Source organism: Glycine max, chromosome 1 (assembly GCF_000004515.6).
Source record: "Glycine max cultivar Williams 82 chromosome 1, Glycine_max_v4.0, whole genome shotgun sequence".
NCBI classification, from domain to species: Eukaryota; Viridiplantae; Streptophyta; class Magnoliopsida; order Fabales; family Fabaceae; genus Glycine; species Glycine max.
The window spans coordinates 4,786,155-4,811,992 of NC_016088.4; the positions used below are offsets into that span (position 1 = coordinate 4,786,155).

Here is a 25,838-nt window from a genome sequence, read left to right on the forward strand (position 1 = left end):
ATTTTACTTCCTTATATCTGATATCTTACTACTTAAGTTTTACTGCATAAAAATACTAAAAATATCTGGTTATAACTCTTCTACTTTACTCTTAACACTCAAGAACATTAATTTTTTTTCATCCATAGAAATTAAACTCAGGTATCAAGGAGTTCATGACAACTCACGCACACTATTCAACCAATTGAACTAGACCTCTTTTGTCAAGAACATTAATTTAAGCAAACAATACGGTTTGTTCCCATTATCAGTTCGTCACATATGTTCATTGGTTGTCACTGGTGATGACATGATCAAACACTTAATTCACAACATTAACATAACAGATATTGCACAAACAAGATACCTTATCCCAAAAATGGATGAGATCAGCATCACATTGGTTGACTGGTTTTGAAGGTGACCATAAGGAGTTTTTGTTCACAAAAGTGAAATTATCATTAACAGGATCTATACCCAAATAATGGAAGAGAACATCACTGCTAAGCCCTACATCACCATACTGCATCACGTGAGAGCCATAGTATGAATCTCCCGATATAGTCCTCTCTTTAACTTGTAAGCACAAGCGCAAAGAAGACATCATTCACACATTTCTTAACACAATGTTTCACCCATAAAATTAAACCAAGAGTTAAATTAAGAAAAAAAAAAATCTCACTTGTAACTAAGCAATCAAGCTATTGAATTATATTCTCCAATTTATATCCATCTAATTTAAAAAATCAAATCAAGTTAGCAATAAGAACTTGCCAATTTATATTGTTGATACAGAGTTTATGTTCACAAATTGTGCTTGTCACTGCTCACAAGTAAAGAAAATTAAAATTAATCCCTAAAAAATTTACATTACTTATATAAAATAAAATTCTTCTGATCTAACAAAAAAATGGTAAGTGCAAACATAAATATAATTTTACCATAAAAAGCTTTTCAAAATACAAACAATTAGTATATACAACTCTTATAGAGACAAACATAATACACTAGTCACAGGCATTGAACTACTCCATTGTGATTGCATGGATCATGAGTATATAAGTATCATCACATATTCAGACTAATCTCATTTATGATCTGACTATGATTCTTTATTATGCACATACTTGTCTTCCATCCAAGCAACACTATACAGATTACCCAAGCAAGTTGAATATTCTAGGGGAGGACTAGGATACTCCCCAGGGCAATATGTTCCCCAACTACTTTCTTCTGCATTGGAAGTTGTGGTTGCATAAATATTAATATCTTCAGGAATAAGACCTTCAAAGATACTTCCAAATTCACATGCCTCCAGATAAAATACCTGCACCACCATCATGTAAATCCAAAGATAATTTAGTGTCTGGTCAAATTAGCTTATTTTGTGTTCAAAACAACTTATAACCAAAACTTAAAAGTAAGGAAACAAAAACTAGAATAACATGATGATGAGGGAGCTCAAGGGATCTAAAAAACTACTAATGCTCAAATGGACCTACCTGTTGTGAGATCTCCACATAACATATAAACTAAGCTAATGAATATCTAAAAGTATAGTTGTACATGTTAAAGAATTAATGAATAAAAAAATTAATTAAAAATCACACTGGAAGTGCATTGAAAGTCATAAGTGATATGTATTAATAATACTTTTAAAATAAAAACATTTCATTTTTAATTCCTTAACATGGCCTTAACATTTGCCATAAGTTTAAGGCCATATGAAACTACCAAAAGATACTACACAATATCTGCATAATGGTGTAGAATGGATATTTAACATACCTATACAACAACTGGAGAAAGCTAGGGGGTATGATTTGCCTCCAATTTGGAAGTCTTGTGTTCCTAGACATGTATGCTCATTTATTAGTCCAAAATTTCATAAAATGACAGAAAGCACAGATAGTCTCTAGAATATCAAAATGATATGCGAAAAGCTATAGCATTTGAAGATCGAGGCGCAACTAAATGAAAACAAAATGTATTATCGAAGAGCTTAGAATGAGCTATCTCACCTTAGAATTTTCTTTCTCTTCCTCACCTTGTGACACACTTTTTTTTTTGAACATTTGTGATCACCATTTTGAACCATCTGCATTTGCATAACAGTAAGTTTAGGAATCTAGATCCATACATGGTACATGAATTATCAACTAAAGTTCTAAGTTGAGAAGCAAGGGGAAAATGCAAAATAAAATGGATTGCAGGCCTACCCTCATAATTTTTGCATCCTTCCAAGGGCCCTTATCAGAGCGCATATAGCCTCCTTAATCAACACATTTACAAGTACTTCCTAAAAATTCAGGCAACTCACTAGAAAAGTAAAACCACGAACCTTCTCAATAACCTTTTGTTAGTTTTATATGAAGACTTTAACATGGAGAATGAAATCAGAGGAAAGGAAGGCAAAAAAGGGGAGGAAAAAACTGCTTGAAAGCTTTAGTTAAATTGGTTAGCTCTAACATAGCTACAACTAAAAGAAAAAACAAATATCCTCCAACAAGTCATGAATTCACTATACAATATATTGATTAGTGTCTCATTGTCATGTACTCACGTCACCAGGAAAAAATCAATATATTGTTAAATCATTTAAAGAAGGTGAGAGAGAAGAAAAAAAATTAGAAAAAGAAACAACTATCTCAATTCTCAAAGTCACAAAAATTGGAGAAATACCAGTAGGATTGCCAAGAGTATGATATCCCGGTCCTCTGTCTCCTCCATTGTTGAGAGGGAATATTTGCATATTCACACCGGTGGCTACATGCGTCATATATGTTCATAAGCCATTTGTTTTAGAGGCACTTAAACTTTAGAATTAGGAAATGTAAGAAACAAGAAATTTGATATAACTCCTTACCCACATGTTTTATGGCATTATTTTCTTTAGTTATGATAGCTTGAGCACCAAACAGGTAAAACACAAAACCAAAAATGGAAATGAATAATAAAATGGAAACAAAGGAAAATGAACCGTAAGAGGTGTAACCGGCAAAGGCAGTGGCTTCGATGAGAACATTGACGATGGCATATTTGAGGATGTTCCAACAATTGGGAGAGGCGGCGGAAGGAGGAGGGGAAGCGGAAGCAACATTGGTGCAGAGGAATGGAGAAGAGGGCACACACACTAGGGATTTAAAAGAGGACGTGGTGGCAATTTTGTAATTAGAGGAAATTAAAACTTCGACGGTTTTACATAAAATCGTCGTAGTTTTAATTTCCTTTAATTACAAAATTGACATCGTGTCACATTTTAAGACGGTTCCTCATAACCGTCTTTATAATGTGCATCGTAAAATGTAAGTTTTTTAGTAGTGTTGACGTGTCAAATAATTTACTTTACCTTCAACAACGTTTATAACTCTTAATATATTAATATCATTTTCATCTATACACTTATAGTTTTTTTATATCATTCAAAATAATGACAACAAGAACTACAACTAAGGAAATGAGATGCCTACAGCTAGCGTTTGCAAAAAATAAAAATAAGAAAAAGGGAAAAGAGGTTAAGAGCTTCCCATATTTGCAAAGCTTCCCTAGATGATGATCCATGTTTAGACAATCAATCAACACCCTTGATTTGCTTCTATGTGGGTATGACAAAAACTCAAATGTGGCTTAAGCAAATATAATTAATAATTTTCTTTGAATGACCTATTCATGTATATTTCAACTTAATTTTTTTTAAAAAAATAGTCATTCTCTTTTAACAAAAAGCCCTTTAAAAATGTGGTAAGGTGTGTTGATCTTTTAAAAATAAACTAAAACACACCTGTGTTTATTTAAGCACGTACTTTATTTAAAAATTTGTAAGAATATTTAAAATATATTATGGTTGATTCTACCTATTGAGAGTAGTAATAAAGTAATAAGGAATGGTATCGATATCCTATTTGATATTCTCTTTATCACACTTTCTTTATGATTGATTGAAATTGATTGAAAATTATCAATTTTGTGGGGTTCACTTATCTATTTTAAAGTGTCAATGTATATTTTTCAAAAAACAAAGAAGGGTTATTGTAATAATGTTAAAGGAGGGTTAAAGTATATTTTTCAAGAAATAAGGAAGATTAATGTAAGATTGGATAAAAGAAGAGAGAATTTGTGAAATTTTACAAAATCTCATAAGTAGTTGTATAATTTACCCATAATTAAAAAAACATTGTAGTAACATAGTATTGCCGCTTAAAAATTCAAAGTCAACCGAAATACATTTCGACTAGTCTTATCTTGACAAGATCCCAAAAATAATCAAACGATTTGTGCCAAGAAGGGGAATTTGCTTCTTAACTATGGGTTCCCAAGCCACTTCGGAAAGCGCTTGATGTAGGCGAATGAAAAACGGATAATTTATGATTTTGCGTGAAAGGTAATGGTTGAAAGACTATAAAGGAAAGCAATCAAGGAAAGCTTTAAATGAAAGTGATAAAATAAGTGCAGGATAAAATAAACTTGTGTTTTGGATTGATTGTGTGTTTCTAAAATTTGAAGTACAAGGCCTATTATAGGCTAAGAAATCAAATACATCTTGAAGTTAATGGACAATTTATAAAGTTGTGGTAAATCCTCCTATTAGATCATGACTTGCAATTGCTACTCATTTTTTCTAGTCATAATTTGTAACCTCCAACAACTCCCCATTATGCATTTTGAATTCCAAACTGTTGAACAACTTGCTTCATTTTTTTAAGGAACCGTTATCTTTTTTTTATGCTTCTGATGCACTATCCATTGACTTAATTTGTCTTCTGTAACAATCTTAACCAACTTATAAAAAATTTATCCATAAATATCTTTTTTATTTTTTTCGTTGCCAACAAATCCCCCCTGTATCTTTTGGTTGACGACAATAAGAGGAAGCTGAAAGATGCATTACATCATAAGCTACCATCATTGGTACTATGTTGTTGTACTTATGGCTGCCTCTTACTTATTGTTGGCTCTTCATCAATTTTGACATTATCCTTTTGTCAATTGCTTTGGTTCCCAACCGATACTTGAGGGAACATTTACTGCATGTTACTTTGATTCCAAGCAAATATGGTTCGACTGTGAAACCTTGGACCTTCTGTAACTAATGTGTTTGCAGAAAGTAGACTTACAATATTTTACTAAAAATGCTATATGCCTCCTAACTTTATCTCTACTAGTTTGTAGAGAAAGTAGACTCACAATGTTAGCATAACACTGCTATATGCCCCCAGCTTCAGTCGATCCAGAACACTCCAACCTTGTCTTATTCAATAGGTGTTACCTTTTGTTTTCATTGCCCAAGCATTAATTATTTCCATTTACCTTTTAATGTAGGAAATGGTAAGCCAAACACTACACCACATTAGTAACCGCGGATGTCAAATCAACTGCACCTTTTTCAACTAAGCTGAAACTCCTTACCGTTAATAGCATTTGGACAACATTCCCATAACAAATTTGACTACCATGACTTTAGCTACCAAATTGTAGGGATAACTGATTGCTTATCAAAGTTTATTGTAATTTTCAATATAGTCCAAGTATGACATGATTTCTCAATTAGATCCTCCTTGTTGCTTTTCAGTAATGATTTTTTTCAATCCAAGACAATTTGGTTGTCAGGTGATTCAAGTATTAACCATCTTTTGTAAGCAACATTTCTCTTGGTTGAGGGTGCATGTTACTTATGACCATATTAACATATTTGACTCCTATAAGCTATACCATGCATTTGCTACTCAACTTCCTAAATCTTTCTTTGAAATTAGTAGCCATCTCATCCATTTGTTGTTCCATATTTAATAAGTCAACTACCATGATTTTAGGTTGGGGTCTATAAAAATGATCACTACTACAAAAACAGCATTTTACGACATGGGCTCTACGACGGTTGCTTAGAAACCGCTTTAGAAAGTAGTGCGGTGGCATTTTTGTAATTATAATGAATATAAGAGCATTTTATAATTCAATTTTCGACGGGTTTTATAAAAAAACCGTCTTAAATCATTTGGATTATAAACAAAATGCGCAACCCGTTCAACTTCTCCTTTCGCGCTGAACCCTCTTGCCTTCTTCTAACCCTAAGCGTGGTTGCAGCACCTCTTGCTTTTTCTTGAACCCTAGTCGTGCCCACATGGCACCCCTGGTTGAATCGATCTCTTCCACAGCCTCTTCGTCGAGTTTGACCTTCTCGGCAGGGCTTTCGCAACACCCCTAGAACTTCCGAATCAAGGACTGTCAGCAAGAAGCACAACAGCTACAACTGCGGCCGTTGCGGCCTCCCTAAGAAGGGCCATGACTGCACCGGCAAGACCGCTCCCACTCCCACCTCCGCTTCTTCCGCCACCCCTTCCCACTCCTCTTTCTCCGCCGTTTCCGCTCCTTCCTCCGGCTCCGCCTCCCGCTGCCCGCTGTCTCACTTCCGCCGCGCTCTCTCCTTCGACGAGGACGAAGCTGGCAGGCTCGACCTGTCGGAGCCCGTCGATGTGCGGTCTGAAGAAGATGATCTGGATTCGTTTGGTTTGTTGGGGAATCTTCTATGGTAAGTATTGAGGAAGTTGCCGCCGACGAGGCTGTTAACGGCAGCGATGGTGAGCAGAGGTTGGAGGGAGATGACAAGGAGTTTGTGGAGAACGGCGGAGGAGTTAAGGATTAGGGTTCCAGCGTGGGCTCAGGTGGGTTTTGTGTCAATTTTGAAGAAGTGTCCGGGGATCGTGAAACTCTCACTTAAAAGGGAAAGGTCTGTGGTCAATTTTGTGTCAATTTTTCCCTCTGCATATTGTGCTTACTATTTTTCTAACGTTGTGTTTCTCGCAGGTTGAATTGGGCTTTGGAAATGGGGTAGTTGATAATATTTTCTTTGTCCCTGGGTATAGTATCAATGGATTTGTTGTTGCTCAGGTAATGCTTGTTGAAGTGCCAAATCTTAAAATTTCACTTTCCTTTTGTGTATTTATGCTTACTTTACAGTTGCTATTCATTTCTAGTTTTAGCTAAAGCCTCAATTTTCTTCAGCTTTCTGCAGTGCTAGTAATGTGGATCGAAATCAATGGAACCCACACGCAAAATAGTTATGATAGCTGTGGGGGAAAACATAACATTGTTGTGGGCCTTCCATGGTCCATGTTGGCCGTGGGGAAGTCTTGCCTCTTCTCATTCATTGGACATTGCTGGCTTGGAGTTAGTGGATCCACTTTCTGCTGATGTAAGCTTTTGCTGTAATGTTTTTAAATGCTCCTTCTACTGCATGTTGTAAATCTCTGAATCATTTGTCTCTTTCCTTAGGGGTATGGATTTAGGATTTGGTCTTGATAATATAAGTAAAATGGATTTCTACAATTCTAACATAGGATGGATGTTTTGAAGTTATCCTTGTTGAGGTGCGTAGAAATATTCAGTAACTAAGCTACTTGGAAAATAATAATCATTAAATGCTCCTATTTCCAACAAGATAAGATGTTGATCCCCTTGTGTAAGATATCACCTTCAATTTTTGTCATTGGTGATGATAAACTGGGTAGGGAACACTTAATGCGATTTTGTGGTTGAATTATATTTTCGTTGATATGTTTGACAATACAATCAATTCATGTGATTTGTGCCATAGTAAATGATGGTTGGATAGTTTGTGATTTTTATTGAGTTTGTGATTGTTTTTAGAGGAATTCGATTTGGGTTTGTAGATTCAAGAGGTCCTCGTGAACTTTATGGAAAAGGCAGTACGATTTGATGTGGATTTGAATCAAGTTGAAGTCAAGTATCACTTAGAAGTTGAGAATGTGAATGGGATTCAATTACAAACAGTTCTGGAGGCAATGGATGTAAGTTAATACATTATATTCTCGTACTCTATTTGGAACATTCTATTTTATTCCTGTTGTGCTGTTGTAAATTTGTTTTTCCTGTAATTTATGTCATTTTTTAGGTAGTTGGTATTCTAGAGTATGGGCTTGCTAAAGTTGCTGATTTGATGATCAAGTATGTTAAAATAACATTATTTTATTTTATGTAATGTGAAAATTAAATTACTAATTAAAAACATTTATGTGTTATAATAAAATTAAATTTAAAAAATATTATTAAAAAAATAAAAATGTTTTTCAATATTTTTTATGAAATTTTAGAAATGTAATTATAAAAATTACAATAAATTTTCACATTAATATTTCGTGGAACTGCTAATTATTTTATTTCGTTTCTTATTATTGTTTTAATATTACTATTTTTTGAAAATATTTCGTGGAACTGCTGATTTTTTTTAAAATATTCCGTTTCTTATTATCGTTTCATTATTGAAAAGTGAGAATGAAAATCTTACTGGGCTAAACATATTATGCTACATCCAATTTATTCATTCTTGCAAGACAATTGGCGAACAAAACATATTATGCCATGCTAGTGTTTTAGAGAAACTTACTAGCCTTCTTGATGATAAAGTATGCTACATTTTAGTTAGAGAAAAAACATATACTTGGTGTGGGCCATGATCAGCTTAATAGGAACCCAAAACAAAACCAATTATAAATATTTTGGAATAATAAATTACATTTAAATTTTACAGTAAATAATTTATATTGTGATACATAGTTATATTAATAAAGTGTAAATAATTTTTTTTATCTCTATCACCCCTACATTTTAGTTAGAGAAAATTAATTAATTTAATCTTACACTTCTCTAACATTTTTTTATCTCTAACCTTCACCTAATTAATTAATTTAATCTTACACTCCTCTAATTATCTAATTTAACTCCAGTTATTCATTTTCACACACATACAACAACATTTCTAATAAATCATATTAATTAGTTTTGAAAAAATATGATAGATTTAAATAAATTAATTAATTAAAAGTTTGTGTATAGATTAAAATAAAATTAGCAACTTTAGGTGCCGGTCCTTTGTGATATCTGTCTGTCCATGTTTAAATTAATCAAATTAGCTAAAAAAATTCTTATTGATTAATGACTCCTAAAAATGCCCTCATTCAATATAATTATTTTAATATATTCAAATAACATTAATTTTATGCCCCTAATCCTTCTCACCTTGTAATTCATGTCACCAAGATCTATGATGCTTGGGAAACTTGTCTTTCGCTCTCCATGCTTGAGGACATTGTCAGCATTATTATTGTTCTCTGTTCAAGAACATTAATTTTATGATTTTTGTTTATAATAATATTTGTTTCCCTTTTTTGCAGAGGGATATTGTTGGAATAGGGGGCTCTAGGTCAGACTTTGTATTATTTTGTAACAGTGTAATTTTTTTTACACTAACTGTTCATATCTATTAAACTCTTGTTTTAATTGGTATTGATATATGTATGTTCTTTCTATAATTGTATTTTAATGTCTGATAATTTTAGTACGTACTAAGTTAGATATCAATTTTAATGTCTGGATATTAATTTTAATGTCTAATAATTTCTCACTTTTGATGTCCTTTCTAAGACGGTTATTACGAAATAACTGTCTTTCAAAGTTTATACTTTTAACATTTAAAGGCAGTTATTTCATACTAACCGTCTTTAAAAGGTTTCTGGTTTTCACATTCAAAGATGGTTATTACTAAATAATCGTCTTTGAATGTAAATGCTGACACAACATACAAAGACAGTTATTAGTTAATAACCGTCTTTGAAAGATTCATACATTTAAAGACGGTTATTATAATAACTGTCGTAAAAATTGATTTTGTTTTAACGATGTTTTAAACAATGACAGTTGACAACCGTCGGAAAATGCACTTATTAACCGTCGTAAAAAGCTATTTTTTTAGTAGTGGATTATGAAAGACCCTTTCCATATCAACCCAACTTTGTACTAAATTAGAGGGCAAAGAGGAGTACTAAGTGAAAGTATTTCTTGTTAAAGATAGTGGAAACAATTGAAGCTTATGGTACTCATTTTGGTTTTCCTCTCCATATTGAAAAATGAATCGGCTGATATGTTCCACCATAGACTTGTCACCTTCGCAAGAAAAGGTTGTAAAATTTGGAATTATAAAACTCATTTGCAAAGGCTTCATCTTTTCAATCCAATTAGGATAAGGTTTGCTATATGTCGACTTGGTTAACGGTTTCAGCTGAATGCCGAAACACTTTTTCATGGTTTCGGCTAACATGCTTAGGAAATCATTAAAGAAGTTGCTAACTGAGCCGTGTTGTGCATGACAACTGTTTTGATTGCTTCTCACATAAGGTCATAGGTTGAAATCCATGCTGATCAACTAAGGTAGGTGGAATAATACTCCATGGAGGCTTCACCAAACCATCATCAATATGTTTGCAAACATGTATTTTGTGCCTCCTGTAGTACATCTAACACATGCATAATTATTTGTTTGTGTAGTTATACCGTAATACTTGTATTCGACAGAACATACGACATACCAATATGTCCCACCACACTGGATGGCCATTTAGCCAATTGGACCAGCCCATTTTGCATGTTATGTTAATTCATAACTCATCCAGTACCTTCCCCTTGGGCAATTAGTGGCTATTGTACTTAATTGTGTTGAGAATGGGCTATATGGCACTTGTTAAGTGAAATTCGAATGGACCTGTAAATTATGTCCTGCCTGAGCATAACTCAACTGAACTAGTGTTGGTTCTACCTGAACCTCATTCAATTGAACCAGTTGATTTGAATTTGGTTGAACTAGCTGATTTGAATTCGGTTGAGCTGAATCCGACTTAACTAGCCAAAACAAATTTGGTCGACCTAGCCGATTTGAATTTGGTTGAGTTAGCTTATTCGAATTCGGCTGAACTAGTTGAACTAGTCCTGAATGAATTGAATTCGACTGGTCAAGCTAGACCAATTCAGATGGCTTGAATTCGGTTGAACTGGATGAACCAAATTCAACCAATATAGCTGATCCGTATTCAGTTGACTTGAAATCGACTAATACAACTATTGCACAACTTAGCTTCCTATTTTAAGAAATCATTATCTTTTCTTTTGATGCTTCTAATGCACTGTCCATTGACTTGGTCTTTTGTCACAATCTTAACCAACTTATTAATAATTTATCCATCAAAATATTTTTTTATTTTTTCGGTTGCCAACACATAAATATCTGAAAATGCAAATTTCAATAGCCCAACTGAAACAGGAGATAAAAAAAAAAGAAGAAAAGAAACTTAAACTCAAACTTATACACCTAGAGACAATATCAGTTAGCACCCAGAGTTCCCGCAAACACTTCATTGGATCATGCATACTTTGAGAATTTTTATAATTTTGTAAAGCCGCAAGCAAACACTGAAGTGATCAGAGGAACTCTAGGGGATAGCTGACTTTCCATTCCACATTTTCATGCTTTTTGTGTTTCAATGTACAACGTAGCCGTAGAGATCAATGAGTTCTACCATTTATTGCAAAAACTTGTAATGTTCTTTCACATGATGGTGTGCTACCACTACCACATGAAGGAGGACCACTAGAGCTAAAAATCACGATGTTGATATATATAGCTATAGCTGAACCTGGTCAGTGTCTAGGGTCAGATGAAGAATGGAAAATACTTTAATTTGACGTGGCCGGCCGAAAGCTCTCCAAATATTCTACATGTCCATGCAGGGGTCATAAAGTTTATGAAGGTATTGTTGTTTTTAACTTTTTATAATGCTGATTGCACTAGCTAGTTTTGAAATTTGGCTATCACGTGGGAGTATCATTATGTTAACCATGAAATATTAATAATTTGAGTGCTGTTCCTTGTTTACTGTTATAGAATACAATAATTGTAGTATTTTTTTTTAAAAAGAACCTTAAATATCACAAAAGGCAGAAAAAAGAACCATTTATTATATACTTTAGTAGTTAGAGTAATGAATATTAGTTAACTTTCGTATATATTTTATTTTATTTTTTCAAAGATATATAACTGATGTTTTTATTTTTATATAAATCAATTAGTAGCAAATTCGTTCTTGTTATAAGATTTTAATTCAGAGTTAAGTAGTCAACAAAAGGGAATATATACAAGACTGGCTTGTTCTGTCAACGATCAACTTGGCGAAATTTCTTTTAGTCTAAAATCTTAATGGTGCATTCCAAAATCTAGATGGTCCTTGCATGGCATCGATTCCTGAAAGCTAGGAACAAAAGCTCCATATACAGATGGTATAAAGCGAAAACGGGATCCAAAAAGAAAATCAGTATAAGAAAGCAAAGGAAAGAGAAAAAAAAAAAAAAAAGAATGTTAATTCCGAAACCGCACAATGCATATTATTGGTACCAAAATGCTATATATTCGAATTACTCACATAGTCACCAATGAATACTTTGTAGCCGTTCTTTCGACTAGGTTCATGATGATGAACAGTATAGTGGCTCGATCTATGGAATGCGCTCCAACTTTAGTGTGTTAAGTTTTTGAGTCAGGAAAACTGATTTTAAAAGAGATTGACTTTTATAAAGTTGATTTTGATGGTTGAAATGTTTTTTTTTCTCTAAAAGTAAATTAGTAGTAACATTTAGCACAAATTTTTTATATTTAATATAAAAATTATCTAACCAAACATTGTTGTAAATTATCACCAACTTTGATGATGATTAATATTTGTTAAAGAACTTTATTATTCATTTTTTATTGGATATTTTTTTAATTATGTTTTTTAATTTTCATTTATAAGACTCAAATTCAGGATTTTTCTTAAGAAGATGCAACTTAATATCTCTCAAACCAATTACTTGGTACTAGCTAAAGTTGTTTCAATTTTATAATCAAAATTAATTTCTTAACATAAAACTAAATCTGTGATCATTTACTTAAACTCGTGTTATTGGTATTCCAAGGTAATTTTGTTGATTCAAGATTAATTCTTATAGTGTGTTTGAACGTGCATTTGCAAAATTAATTTTTAGTCAAATTATTTTTGTAAAATTAATTTGATTATAATTGATTTTAAAGTAACCTAATTTATGTTTGAATATTTTATTTTAAAAACAAATTAGTAGTATTATAACTAATAGATTGAGTTTTTGATCCAACACCAAATCTATCTAAAATTGCATCAATGGCACATTTCACTACTCAACTATCATCATTTTATAAATTTTACCACCTAAATTTAGTTGGTGCACATTTTATGATCATATTTTTTTAACTTTGGTGCATTTTAGCGATGTTGGCGTGTCCCTAAAAAAAGTATAAAAAAATGTAAAATTGTGTTACTTTATTACTAATACGATGATAATTAAAATGTGCTAATTTTGAAAAAAAAAATGATAAAAATAGAGAAAAAAATTGTTTGAAATGCAGGAAAAATTGAAAGCATGATGGTAAAATATGCGGAAAAAAACCTGAACAGTAAAATTTGTTATATAATTATAATTGAGTAGTAAAATGGGTAATTAGACTGTTAATTTACTATATATCCTTTATTTTAGAATTATTTAGTACTTGTTATCTATTTGAAATTCCAACCTGTTTTTTTCTGCATAAAAATGAGTTTAGTTAACCTTGAACTACAATCTTTTCCTTTTAAAATAGTAATACTAACTATGTTAAATCACATAAATCATGAGTGAAACTCTTAACAATAAAGAGTATGTTGAAAATAATATGCTAGAGTGGGTGCATGCTAGTATTTTTTTTATGGTTATATAATAGCATGTTCAGCCCAAGTAATTAACTTACAGCCGTTTGACCATATTATATTAGACTTTAAGTTTCTTTTTCTCTTTTTTTCTTTAATAAATCTAAGAATCCTTTCAATTGACACCTTTAAACAAATTTTCACAAAAATAAAGATTTAAGCATAAATTTCAAACACAAGTATGGTAAAAAGAAAAGCAGCAATTTCTAGAGATTCTCAAGTAAGGAAGGTTTAACGAATGTGAAAATTACCGATGAGAACTCACAGCATGAAGTTAGATCCAAACTTCTCAACTCGCCCCTTATTACTCTCTCACACACTCCACAAGGTTACATAGATTAAGAAATCTAAGCATTAATTAAGCCAAAATCACAAGCCCAAATATAAGTAAAACCCGAAGGTCTCTTAGCGTGCTTATGTATAAACTTCTTCAGCAATAGTGCATCATCGTATCTTCCTTTTTGTGATCTTCGTATCCCCAACAATATGGAGGTGGATGCTAGAAGTGAATGTCTAAAAAAGCTGCACTTAGTATATAGTATGCCGTGTGCTTTCCCCTATAAAGCTATAATCTTTCCTGGTTAATTTCAGCAAATTAAGTACATCGCAACATGCCAACATTGCTGTTGGGATGGTTTTTTAAACTTAAGAATCGAAATGTGTCGCATTTATGACATTAAATTTAAGAAACTCAACAACTAATTGAAGAGCGAAATCAATGCTTAAAGCAACATCATGGTTTCTGGGGTCACCGTAAACGCAATTGTGGGGCTGCATTATCTTTTTTGCCAACTTTGAATGAAAGTTAAATACTTTTTTTGGAGCCTAATCTAATGTATTCATATAATATCGAAGGTACGTCACGATAAAACTGTAACTACAACAGCAATGTAAAACCTTATTAGACAACTATAGGTAATTTAAAACCTTGTTATTGTTCTTCACATGGATAGCCGTTCCTTATTAATAAGGGCAAGCTAGCCTAGCCTCCAAAGCTAATAGCTGCTTGCGCTTAAGTTTATCATGTAATACTCTTTATAAAGAAAATGATATTCCTTGACCTAAGTTCAAATTAAGGGGAATGTATAGGTGATCAATTAATTAATTAAATTGGCACAAAGAAAGCAAGTCTTTTTGGCAAATGCATGCTCAGGAATTTTCAGATCTTTATTTCCATTTTTTTAAGGAATTGAATAGGAGATATATAAAGTGGGTTGAATGGTTTCGGAAGAAGAGAAGGAAAAAAATTATGGGTTCAATCTCCTCTCTCTTGATAAAACTAATTTTAACATTTGTTGATAAAAAAAGAAAAGAATAATGATAAATATCTATCATTTTTTGAGGTGGATTGGAGAAATGGATGAGAGAGATAGAAAGAAAAAAGAAAATAGAGAAAAAAAATAATAGATATGATATATGATGTGATGAAAAATATAAAGAGAAATAGAGAGAAAAATGAAGTGAAAGTGAGTTGTAAGAAAATGGGTGGTAGGAATATTAATATTCAAAGAATTTTGACTGCAGTTGACTTGATGACCAGTAGACCAATCATGAGATGTACTGATTAATCTAAGAAATTTCTCTTTCAGCTGAACTTGTTCTGCTCAACAAATTCTCATAAAGCTTTGACAATGGAACCAAAGAAAGAAGAATACATGCGGTGAGGAATTGAAGGTAGTAAACTAGTAAATATAGTAGTATATAAAGCTAGCATGATATTTACAGAAAGAATACTTGTGTGGTCTTCGTGTACAAGGTAAATTAACTTGCATGCTTCTTGAGTTGTGTTGAACATGGGACTGCCCTCAAACGCTAGTCAAATAATTAATTAAAGCTGTGTTTGGGAATTAATGAAATGAATTCGAATCACATCTTTGCTTTGATGTTAGTTGAATCCACGAGTTCCCCCAAACACTTCAAGTTCAACAAAGTAAAGACCTATAACGGGTACACTTTTAGACTAGTTAGTCCATCAATATTTGAAGCGTTCAGGGGAACTCCGACAGACAACTAAAAGAAAATCCCTGAAAGTAACATATGCTTCTCTATACTTGTCTTGGATACGTACACTAAGGCACAACAATTATTCTATTTATGGTGGAGAATTTCGTGTTCATCATTGATGAAAATAAATGTGAATTTTATGTTGACATGGAGAATTCTATACGTAATGAAGGTATTTTTTTTTATTCTCTAAACTAGGTCAGGATGTTAGCCCAAATGGGGATATGAAATCTCTGATGGAGTGGGCTCGTTGTTGCTTATGTAATTCAGAAGTTAACATATAATAATAAGATTCTTTGCCCAGTTGCCCTCCAAGTCATTTTCACATATAGATATAGTGGCTTAGATAATATTATGGTCGTGTTTTTAATTTTAGTCTTTTAGAGTTTTTTTAGTCCTTTATAGATGTAATTTGTTTTAGTCTCTGTTTTCATGTAACAACATTAATGATATTTGATTGACTTATTATGTCACGAAGGAATGAGATAGGATAAATGCATATAATTTTTTAGTAAATTAAATTTTTAAATCTTGCAATATTAATTAGTCTTGAGGAATAAATACAAAAAAAATTACATGTATCTGTACAATCAAATTTCTTGATGACTTGACATATTAATGGACTACCAAGACCATTGTTATGTGTTCATTGAATTAAAACAAAATAAATTCTTAAATTACTAAAACCAAAATATTTGTTTTAAGAACTAAAATAAAAAGCTTTCTATATTATAGGGATATTCCTAGTTTGAACCTCAAGTAAGAGGACTTAATCTATGATAGACGTACACCATAAGTAAAAAAATTAGGTTGAATTATGAAGTTGATTCCTTTATTTATTTAGAATTAATGTTTAATTAGGTCTAATTTTTAAAAGTTCTAATCAACTTCTTTATTATTTTTTAAATACTTCAATGTGGTCTTTTAATGCTTCAATATGATCCTTTATTTTTTAAAATATCTCAAAGAGATCCTTTCTACAAGAATTTCCAACTTAACATGGTCATTCTCAATTGAACAAAAATAACCACATTGAGACATTTAAAAAAATTAAACTACATTGAGACATTTTAAAAATAAAAGACTTGATTGGAACTTTCAAAACTAAAAAAACCTAACTGAACATTCTAAATAAATAAAAGAATCAAATTAATAATTAAGCCAAAAAATAATATCCATTAATTAAAATACCATATTTTTTTTATAACTGATATAAATAGCTTAAAAAAACAATACTAAAAATCCAATGAAGTTTTATAATATGTTGAGTTTTGGAAAGTGCGCTCTCAAATAGCCATGCGTCATTGAGGATACTTTTTTTAAAAGAAAAAGTAATTCCACCTGCTTGTTCTTGAAAGGGAGATTGGCCACTATATATGATAAGTGGTGGGATTGCTTTCTTTTGTTGTGTTTAGGGCATGGAGGAATTGCTTGGCTGTACTTATATAAGTGCAGATGATATGGCTTTGGTGTTATGCGCATGCTAGGTGTGCCTCATTCGGTCATTCCTCTGGGTTTTGGTTCTTTTATTTTATTTTATTGCAAATGGAGGATTATTCCAATTTACTGTGTATTGCTGCTAATTTGTATGGTAAAGTGACCACCAACACCAATGACATTGCATCTCTCAAGTACGTCATCTTTAGGTCCAAATGCAGACCTGGATGTGCGCCAGTTTTAGGGTTCAAATGAAGACCTAGGTTGTATGTTGAGCTTTGTTACGTTCAATCCTTTTTGAGTTATATAAATTCTCACGTGATTTCCTTTACCTGAAATGTTGATCGTTGTATCTGTCTCTTGTTTCTAAACTCTACCATATCTTGTAAGAAGTTTGATCTCAAATTAATAATATATTCATTTTTATTATAAAAAAATTAAATTAGTTCAATTTTGGTTATTCATGTTACAAATATCAGTTTTAAAGGTTACATGTACTATTGATATTAAATATTAATTTTAGTCAATGTTTTAAAAACGAACAAATTATTGAACTAATGTAATATGTTCAAGGATCAATGATCCAACCATAGTCCAACAATCTTTGAACTATCAATAATAAAATAATATTTTTATAATTTAAATATAATATATTAAACAAAAAATTACAAAATATTTATAATTTGATAATGTTAAAAGTTATATATCACTTAAAAATATGGTCAATCATAACTTGCAACATGCAAGGAACATAAACAATCCTAATTTAGTTGGTAAAAGCATAGTTCTTTAAAGTTGCTAGAACACACATACATCATAGCATAGTTATAATTGGGATGCAATAGTAGATTTGAAAGTGTAGATTTATGTTTCAATATTCAATTCAAATATGGTAGAGGTAGGAAGTAGTGTCAAAGTGGGGCAATGTCAGCGCTTAAAATGGAAATGTGGAAACAAATGCACCTATGATGCTCACAACTGTTGGAATCAAATACAAGAAAATTGTCAAGCTCATAATTAAAAATTTCGTAGTGTTGATAATAACAACAATTATTAAACTTTGATAACTAGATTAATGATGTTATTCGAGCTATGCAAATTGATCGTGTCCAATGAGAAAATAGGTATATTCACTCCCACTTAGACGCATTGAAAATATGTTTCCAAACATAGCATCCAAAAGCTTTTTAAAGCTCAGCTCCAACGCGCAATTAAGAAGTAATTTCATCCAAAAGCTTTTCATAGAAAACTTGCATCTAATGCTTTTATACGTAAATAAGTATCACTTAAGCTTTTCACTTAAGTACTTTCACATATGCAAAATTGTGCGAGATGTATTTGAGAACCGTCAAAATTTATCGTCGACTCTCGATTCACGACTGCAGTAGTTGGCTGCTAGTGATTATAAAAAAATTATTAAACTGAAAAATTAAAAGGAAGAGAAATTGTATTTCTGCATAAAATTTGTTTTGCAAGTTCCCTCTGTCTAAGCTGACATGTGAAATTTAAGACTCCACTCAATCATGTCCATTTTGACGTGTCACGGTTCCAGATTTTGATAAAAAGAATATATATATATATATATATATATATATATATATATATATATATATATATATATATATATATAATCTTTTTTCATCTTATCAATCATCTTATTTTACCTTTCTTTCTTTTTGTCTCTTTTTGTCCAGTAAGGAAAGGAAAATAAATATACACTTAATAAGACTCGTATGAGCAAGAGAGAGAGGGGAACACAGGCTTATTGTCATGAGTGTGAGAGCAAGTTGTGTAGAAATTAAATGTTGGATGTATTATTTGAATGAAGTTGCTGATCCTTATGTGTAGGGACTGTTGTAGCATATCATTTTCAACTAGTCGGGAGCTTATAGATAATGTTATAGATAAACATTTGCTTATTATAGATAAAAGATAAAAGATAATCATACCTTAACGTGTGACGTTATAAATAAGTTAATAACTACCAAAGATATTTAAATACATTTGAATATTAATAAAATAGAGATAACGTGTTTGTTAGAAAGTACAATTGTCAAGGACAAGGTGTTCGCCCTCCGTAACAGAACTGATGTGGAAGGTTGACACGTCTCTAGATATCATATAGATTCCTGGATCATATATATTTATATATATATAAGAATTAGTATAAATAAAATAACTGAAAAAGGAAAAAGAAGGAAATAAAACAGTTCATCAATGCTAGTATATCTGTGGATAGTATTGAAGGTAATAGAGAAAGAATTAATACCTGCGGTTTTCGTGCACAAGGTAAATTTGCATGCATAATTTCCTATCGTGCAATTTTAATGTTGATAATAAGTTGTGCCGAATAGCAATGTTTGTGAATGAAATGGGTTTGATTCATTTTTGCTTTGCAGTGTTGGTTGAGCCCAAGAGTTCTCCCAAACACTTCATTGAAAGAAGGCTTATAACGTTTATAATAGCTAGCCCCTCACATGAAGCGTTCAGAGGAACTCCAGGAGACAGCCAACAGAAAAATTAATCCCTGAATTAGTTATAAATGCTTCTTACTATTTGTCATGGATGGACAAAGGCAAAGAAACTGTTGTATTTATGGTGGAGAATTTCATGTTAATTGATCAAAATAAATGCGAATTTTATGTGGACATGGACAATTCTACGCAATGACAGTACTTTCTTTCTATGAACCTGGTCAGGATGTTCGCCAAGATGGAATGGGCTCGTTCCTTCTAAATTGATTCAAAACATACATCTAAAGCTAGCATAAGATCTTTTCTTGCCCTTCCAGTCATTAGGCAAAACATATGCAAAATAAGGGAAATATGCATACTTTCTATATATGCCTATTCATAAAAAACTGTAAAAAAAAACTATTCTTATTCTTTCTTCTGAATTAGAGTTAATAAATCCGTAGCTATAAAGTCAATCACCAATAGGATATTATAAATATCCAATTGTGCCTTATTGATAATATTGGCCAACTCTAACATTTTCACTAGGTTTTAAGATGATATTTATTTATTTAGGATTTCATTTCATTTCAATAATACCATCTTGATGATTACATTTATTTACTGGTCTAATAAATTAAATTCTTATTTAAATTATTAAAATGGTAGTTTAAAAATTTAATAAGGTATTTACCTTACATTAAAATTATATTGTTCACTAAATTAACAATATTTCTTTTTCATTTTCATCAGATATAGTACTTTAGTTGCTTCTAGAGATCACTTTAGTGGGAAAAAAATAAGAACCGAGAAGCATTAATCAAATATTCATAAGCTTAAGTGAAGTTTTAAATTAAACTTTGGCAAGTGTTAAACATGCTTAATTAAAGTTTAAGAGTCAAATCTACCATAGTTTTCAGTATTATATTCATAATTAAATGAGAAAAGGGTTAAATAGTAATTTTACTTCTCTAAAAGTAATATTATTATGATAACCATAGATTAACTCATGGTAAAAAAAATTCAGATTTGGCTTTTTTAAGAATTTTGGAATTCAAATAAGCCAAGTATAAATATTTTAGTGAAATTGAATAAAAAAAAAGAAGGGCAAAACTGTAATTTCAGCCATTTTAAATTAATTTCATAATTAAAATATTTTATTTTAATCATTAATAATTTTTTTGATCAGTTTTGAAAGAATTTATAATTAATTTTTAGTTAAATTGATTAAGTTATGAAGATTTTAGTATTTAATAAAGGGTCAATGGAAAAATTGTTTTTTCACATACAACGTTCTCAGAAAATTCTGTTAAAATTAAACTGAAATTGGGAACTATAGTCTTCTAGCGAAACTATGATTTTTTGAAGTTTAATGAATATAATAAAATATTTTACGAATTTCAATTCCTAAGTAATTTTAATTCTGTAAACATTTATTTAAATACTATAATATGAATATAAATTATTAAAATTTATTTAATATTTCCAAGTGAAATTTTTAGGATTCTATTCATAAAACAAAATAACACTTGATACGCAAAAATGATTAATTAATTAATCGTATAAGACAAACAATGTTCAAATAAAATTTTAATTTATCCCCAATCTTCCCAAAAGCTTATTTTAAGATATTTTTTGTGTTTGAAGGACTATAGTTGATGTACCAAAGTTGGTGGGACCCTTAGCGGTCATTGTTGAGTTGTAACTTGATATTTTAAGATTCAAGGGCAATGTATGTAGTAAGATGTGGCAACTCCCCTTATATACATGTATATATGCTGGTGAACCCACACTACAATTGCTCCATGCATGATTAAATAGTGCGACATCCTCGTAGTGTGTTTCAAGAAATTTAAAATAATTGATCATAAAATAGCTTGATTGGATAGAATATTTGAGAGGAAATTTAATTTTTGGTATTTTTATGAATCATTTTAATTGATTAAAACAGTGAGATTTCAAATTCTCTCAAAAAATATAGAATTTGATATTTTCTTTTCAAAGATGTTTACTCTAACTCACGTTCTTGCTCGCGACACTTTCTCGCTCAACACTCGTAACTATGGGTGACCAAAGTTTTTACGGTCGACATTAACATAAGTTGTTTTTCACTGACCTTGGCCAATGTTTTTTTGGTCATAATTTTTTTGTATGATGTCAACCAAAGCTATTTTTTGTCGATATCGGTTAAGATTTTTTTAGATGATGTTGGTTAGTGTTATTTTCTCACTGACGTCAATCATCAGAATTTTTTGCTGACGTTGGCAAAGGATTTTTTTTGTCATTGTCATCTAGGTTTCTTCAGTTGATGTTGACCATTGATTTTTTTATCCAACGTTGGCTAGATTTTTTCTACTGACATCGGTCATGACTAACTTTTGAGTAGACACCTGCTAGGATTTTTCAGCCGACGTCAACTAGATTTTTCCAGCCAACATCAACCAAAGTTATTTTTTAGCCAATATCGGTTAGGGTTATTTTTCAACCGATGTTAGCTAAGGTGTTTTGGCTTATGTCAACTAGATTTTTAGCTGACATCGGTTAGAATTGTTTTTGCTGACATCGACTAAGGTTTTTTGGCTGACATCAGCCAGAGTTATTTCTTAACCACATTAGCTAGGTTTTTTGGTTGATGCTAGCTAGGGTTTTTTCTGCTAACACCAACCAGGTGTTTTTGACCGACATCGGTATGACTATTTTTAGTCGACATCAACTAGATTCTTACAGTTAACATCCATTAGAGTTTTTTCAATCGACATCGATCAAAGTTATTTTTTAGTCAACATCAGTCAAGGCTATTTTATAGCCGATGTTGGGTAGGGCTTTTTGTCCAACATAGGTCAGGGCTATTTTTTGCTAACTTCGATTAGGGATTTTTTGGTCAACGTTGACCAATGATATTTTTCGACCGACATCAAGCAAGTTCTATTGGTCGGCATCGATCAAGCTATTTTTTAGCCAATATTGGATAGATTTTTTTGTCAACGCTTGCTAGGATTTTTTAGACCGATGTTGGCTAAAAATAGCCTTGACCAATGTTGTTCAAAAAAACCCTAGCCTGTGTCGACCAAACAAACCCTAGCCAACGTTGGTAAAAAAACATAGCCAATATCAGTTGAAAAATAGACTCAACTAACATTAGGCGAAAAATAGCTCCAGCTGACGTTAACTGACAAATATTTTCAGCATACTTTGACAAAAAAAATCTATTTAGTGTCAATCAAAAAATAACTTTGATTGATGTCGATTTAAAAACATCGTTGGTTGTGGTCAGGCAAAACAACCCTAATTAAAATTATCAATATTTTATATTTTTGAATTATTAAAAATTGAAAAATATTTTTTAATTAATATTTCAAAATTAGATTGTGTTTGTTTTCTATAAAGTTTAGTATTAAAATTTCATCTATTTAAAATATAAAATTGAAATTTTGCATATGAAAGAAATTGAATTACCCCATCCAAACAAAAAATTTAAAGTTGAAGAAATTTGAATTGATTTATCTAAACAAAGCATTTAAAAAAATGAAAGAAATTAAAATCAAAGCAATTTAAATCCTAAACATTTCAAATTCCCTGAAATTTTGAAATTCCTAATTCAAATACAAGGTCAATGTTTTCTTCTATTTCTTTTAGCTGTTATTTGGGTTTATTATCATTTTAATTTCAAAATGTTTTAGAATTTTTTAACATTTTTTGATTGGTTAACGTATTTTTTTCATCTTTACTTTTTACTTTTAGTTGTTTAACTATTTTTCTATCTTTACTTTTTATCTCTGTTATTAAGTTTAAGGATTAAAAACAAATTCTAAAATGTTTAGGGACAAAAAAGATAATAAATCCTATTACTTGTCTTGTTTTGTTTTAATAAAATAAAAGTTAAAATATGTTTTTTTCCTCCTAAAATTAAAATGTGACATTTTTTCCTTTAGACATCCGAATTAATTGACGTGCATTACTTTTTTACATTAATCTATGTTCAGTAAATTCAAATTTACGCCCGTATCAAAAAATGATATTTTAATTTTGTAAAAACGAAAAACGTATTAATAATTTTACAGGAAATTTTTTTAAATATTTTTATATTTAAGAGAAAAGAAAATATATTTTAACCTAAAGTAAATATTCTTTTGTAGAAATGTTACTGGGCTTCGAAATGGGATTTCAAACTTAAAATGTTTTAAAGTTTCTTTAACTTTTGTGACTAAACTTTAAGTATCTGTAAGCCCAACTTTCTTTAACAAAAACTTATCCTAGGTTTCTTAAAAACCTAACTCTTTCCCTCATTCTCTCTTTTTTCTTCTTTGGAGATCTGCAATCAAGGAGTGAGGAGTCACAGGAGGATGTTGTCGCGCTACTTTCATCCTCTTGTTGAAGATTGTGACAATCCTATGTCGCTACATGGCACTAACTGCTAATACAACGTGGAGATGATTTAGTTTTAAATTTTAAAGCTCTTCAATAATTTTATTTATAAAAAATGTGTATAAATTTTGTGCGACATTTAATTAAGCATCAACATAATTTATTTCTACTAAATCACATCAAAACATATAAATAACAGAATAAATCTGTTAAAAAAAGAAAACAGATGATGTGCCCTATGAAACTATAACCAATAAATAAGATCAACATCATAGTGTTACAAAAAAGTGAGATGACTGTCGCAGAAGAAATCAAATCCAGTGTACCATAATCAACTGCATGCATGTACATCCAAAAAAGGGAAGGAATTGAAAGGGAACAAAACATACTTTCTAGCTGGCTACACTATTACATTAATTTTAGAAGAAATAATAAAAGGATAGCTCCTCAAACTAGCACTATTGGTGTGACTCCTCCAACTAGTCATACCTCTCTTTCTTTTGTGAGAATGCCTCCAAAATCAATTGCGAATGACCTTTTTTTTGGTAACAATTTTGCGAGTGTCTTGGTCTGCTATGCCTCATGGGTAAGTTCACTTAAATCAACATAAAATATAGGCAACGTGCATACATTCTTCTCAAGCATAACCACAAGAATAAGATATTCTGACATAAAATCAGTTGTCTCACATTCATTCACTCACATCAAAATCATATATATGACGTGTGTACAACAAACTGACAACCATGTTATGCATGCAAACTTAACTCCATGAAGATATACAACAGTTTGAGCGATCAAAATAATTTCCCTCAAAATGGTGCAACGCGACTATCAAGTCATAGTAATATAGTACTTGCCAAAAGCCATTAAGGAAAAACCAAATCTTTGATCTATGTGAATAAGAGAAAACATAATGCGGAGAGAATTTTGAAGGTAGTATAATAGCTAGATAGCATAGAGAAAGAATACATATAAGTGGTTTTCGTGCAGAAGGTAAAATTGCGTGCATGCTTAATTTCCTATTGTGCAATGAATATTGATAATAGATTGTGCAGAATAGCAATGATTCTGAATGAAATGAATATTGGTTCATTTTTGCTTTGCAGTGTTGGTTGAGCCCAAGAGTTCCCCCAAACACTTCATTGAAGAAGGCTAAATTATAACGTATACACTTGCTAGCCCCTCACATGAAGCGTTCAGAGGAACTGCAGGAGACAGCCAACAGAAAATATCCCTGAATTAATACCTTCTCTACTAATTGTCTTGGATAGACAAAGGCACAGAAACTGTTCTATTTATGGGGGAGATTTTCATGATAGTTGATAAAAATAAATGTGAATTTTATGTGGACATGAAGAATTCAACGCAATGAAGGTACTTTCTTTCTCTGAACCTGGTCAGGATGTACGCCAAGATAGGGGAGTCTGTGGCGAAGTGGGCTCGTTGCTGCTAAAGTGATTCATAACATAAAAGCTAACATATATAAGATCCTTTTATGCTCTTCTAGTCATTTTCATAGACACTAAGGCTTGGGAAAATAAATTATATATAAGTAGTTACATATATTTTGAGAAAGGGAAGTGCATCCTTTCTTTGCGTATTCATAAAAAAAGTAAAAAGTATTCTTATTCTCCTTTCTGAATTATAGTGAATAAATGCCAATAAAGTCAATCATCAATCAAATATTATAAATATCTAATTGTGCGTAGTTTTATATAGGCCAACTCTTAACATTTTAAATGCTTTAGAATATTATTTTATTGTGAAAAATAAAAATTTTAGATTATGTTATGAATGAGAAAAAAAAACTATATACTAATAACTTTAAATAATTTTATATTATCAACGAATTGCAAATCTCTCTCTATATATATATATATATGTTAATTTTATTAACATTTACAAAATTATCTTAAAAGTCTCATCAATAATAATTTTTTATTGAATGATAGTATAAAATAATATTATTATATTATTAATTCATGATCATTAAAATCAT

At 31.1% G+C, this 25,838-nt stretch overlaps 2 protein-coding genes and 2 non-coding genes across 5 annotated transcripts; 1 reads left to right on the top strand and 3 right to left on the bottom strand.

Annotated features, from left to right (window-relative positions):
* Positions 1 to 927: 927 nt before the first annotated feature.
* LOC102669670 (uncharacterized) lies at positions 928 to 3,071 on the bottom strand. Its single transcript, XM_041005199.1, has 4 exons — positions 2,199 to 3,071; positions 2,001 to 2,077; positions 1,768 to 1,830; positions 928 to 1,306 (listed from the first exon to the last, which is right to left on the bottom strand). Exons 1-4 carry the CDS (start codon positions 2,241 to 2,243, stop codon positions 1,159 to 1,161), a joined length of 333 nt encoding a protein of 110 aa, XP_040861133.1. The 5' UTR covers positions 2,244 to 3,071; the 3' UTR covers positions 928 to 1,158.
* A 2,942-nt stretch (positions 3,072 to 6,013) lies between these two features.
* Positions 6,014 to 9,305, top strand: LOC106794547 (uncharacterized). 2 transcript variants are annotated; one of them, XR_005886440.1, is made up of 5 exons: positions 6,014 to 6,703; positions 6,781 to 6,864; positions 6,979 to 7,168; positions 7,624 to 7,784; positions 9,168 to 9,305. XR_005886440.1 is itself a non-coding variant. In XM_041005203.1 (4 exons), exons 2-4 carry the CDS (start codon positions 7,013 to 7,015, stop codon positions 9,258 to 9,260), a joined length of 387 nt encoding a protein of 128 aa, XP_040861137.1. In that variant the 5' UTR covers positions 6,014 to 6,864; positions 6,979 to 7,012; the 3' UTR covers positions 9,261 to 9,305. The 2 variants fall into 2 exon arrangements, 1 of the variants encoding a protein (XP_040861137.1); XM_041005203.1 differs by having other exon boundaries at positions 6,014 to 6,864; positions 7,647 to 7,784.
* Positions 9,306 to 19,420: 10,115 nt separating this feature from the next.
* On the bottom strand, positions 19,421 to 19,533 carry MIR395H (microRNA MIR395h). The gene has a single exon (NR_126744.1). It is a non-coding gene; the product is annotated as a microRNA MIR395h (primary transcript).
* Positions 19,534 to 24,948: 5,415 nt separating this feature from the next.
* On the bottom strand, positions 24,949 to 25,064 carry MIR395I (microRNA MIR395i). Its single transcript, NR_126745.1, has one exon. It is a non-coding gene; the product is annotated as a microRNA MIR395i (primary transcript).
* Positions 25,065 to 25,838: the final 774 nt, after the last annotated feature.

What these genes read in the sequence shown, in the direction of transcription:
- LOC102669670 (XM_041005199.1), bottom strand. Translation starts at nt 2,243, where the DNA reads ATGCGCTCTGATAAGGGCCCTTGGAAGGATGCAAAAATTATGAGG. An exon ending in AGGATGCAAAAATTATGAGG is followed by an intron (nt 2,078 to 2,198) that starts GTAGGCCTGCAA and finishes ATGCAAATGCAG; the next exon opens with ATGGTTCAAAATGGTGATCA. An exon ending in TTTCTCCAGTTGTTGTATAG is followed by an intron (nt 1,307 to 1,767) that starts GTATGTTAAATA and finishes ATGGTGGTGCAG; the next exon opens with GTATTTTATCTGGAGGCATG.
- LOC106794547 (XM_041005203.1), top strand. Translation starts at nt 7,013, where the DNA reads ATGGAACCCACACGCAAAATAGTTATGATAGCTGTGGGGGAAAACATA. An exon ending in TGGATCCACTTTCTGCTGAT is followed by an intron (nt 7,169 to 7,646) that starts GTAAGCTTTTGC and finishes TTGGGTTTGTAG; the next exon opens with ATTCAAGAGGTCCTCGTGAA. An exon ending in CAGTTCTGGAGGCAATGGAT is followed by an intron (nt 7,785 to 9,167) that starts GTAAGTTAATAC and finishes CCTTTTTTGCAG; the next exon opens with AGGGATATTGTTGGAATAGG.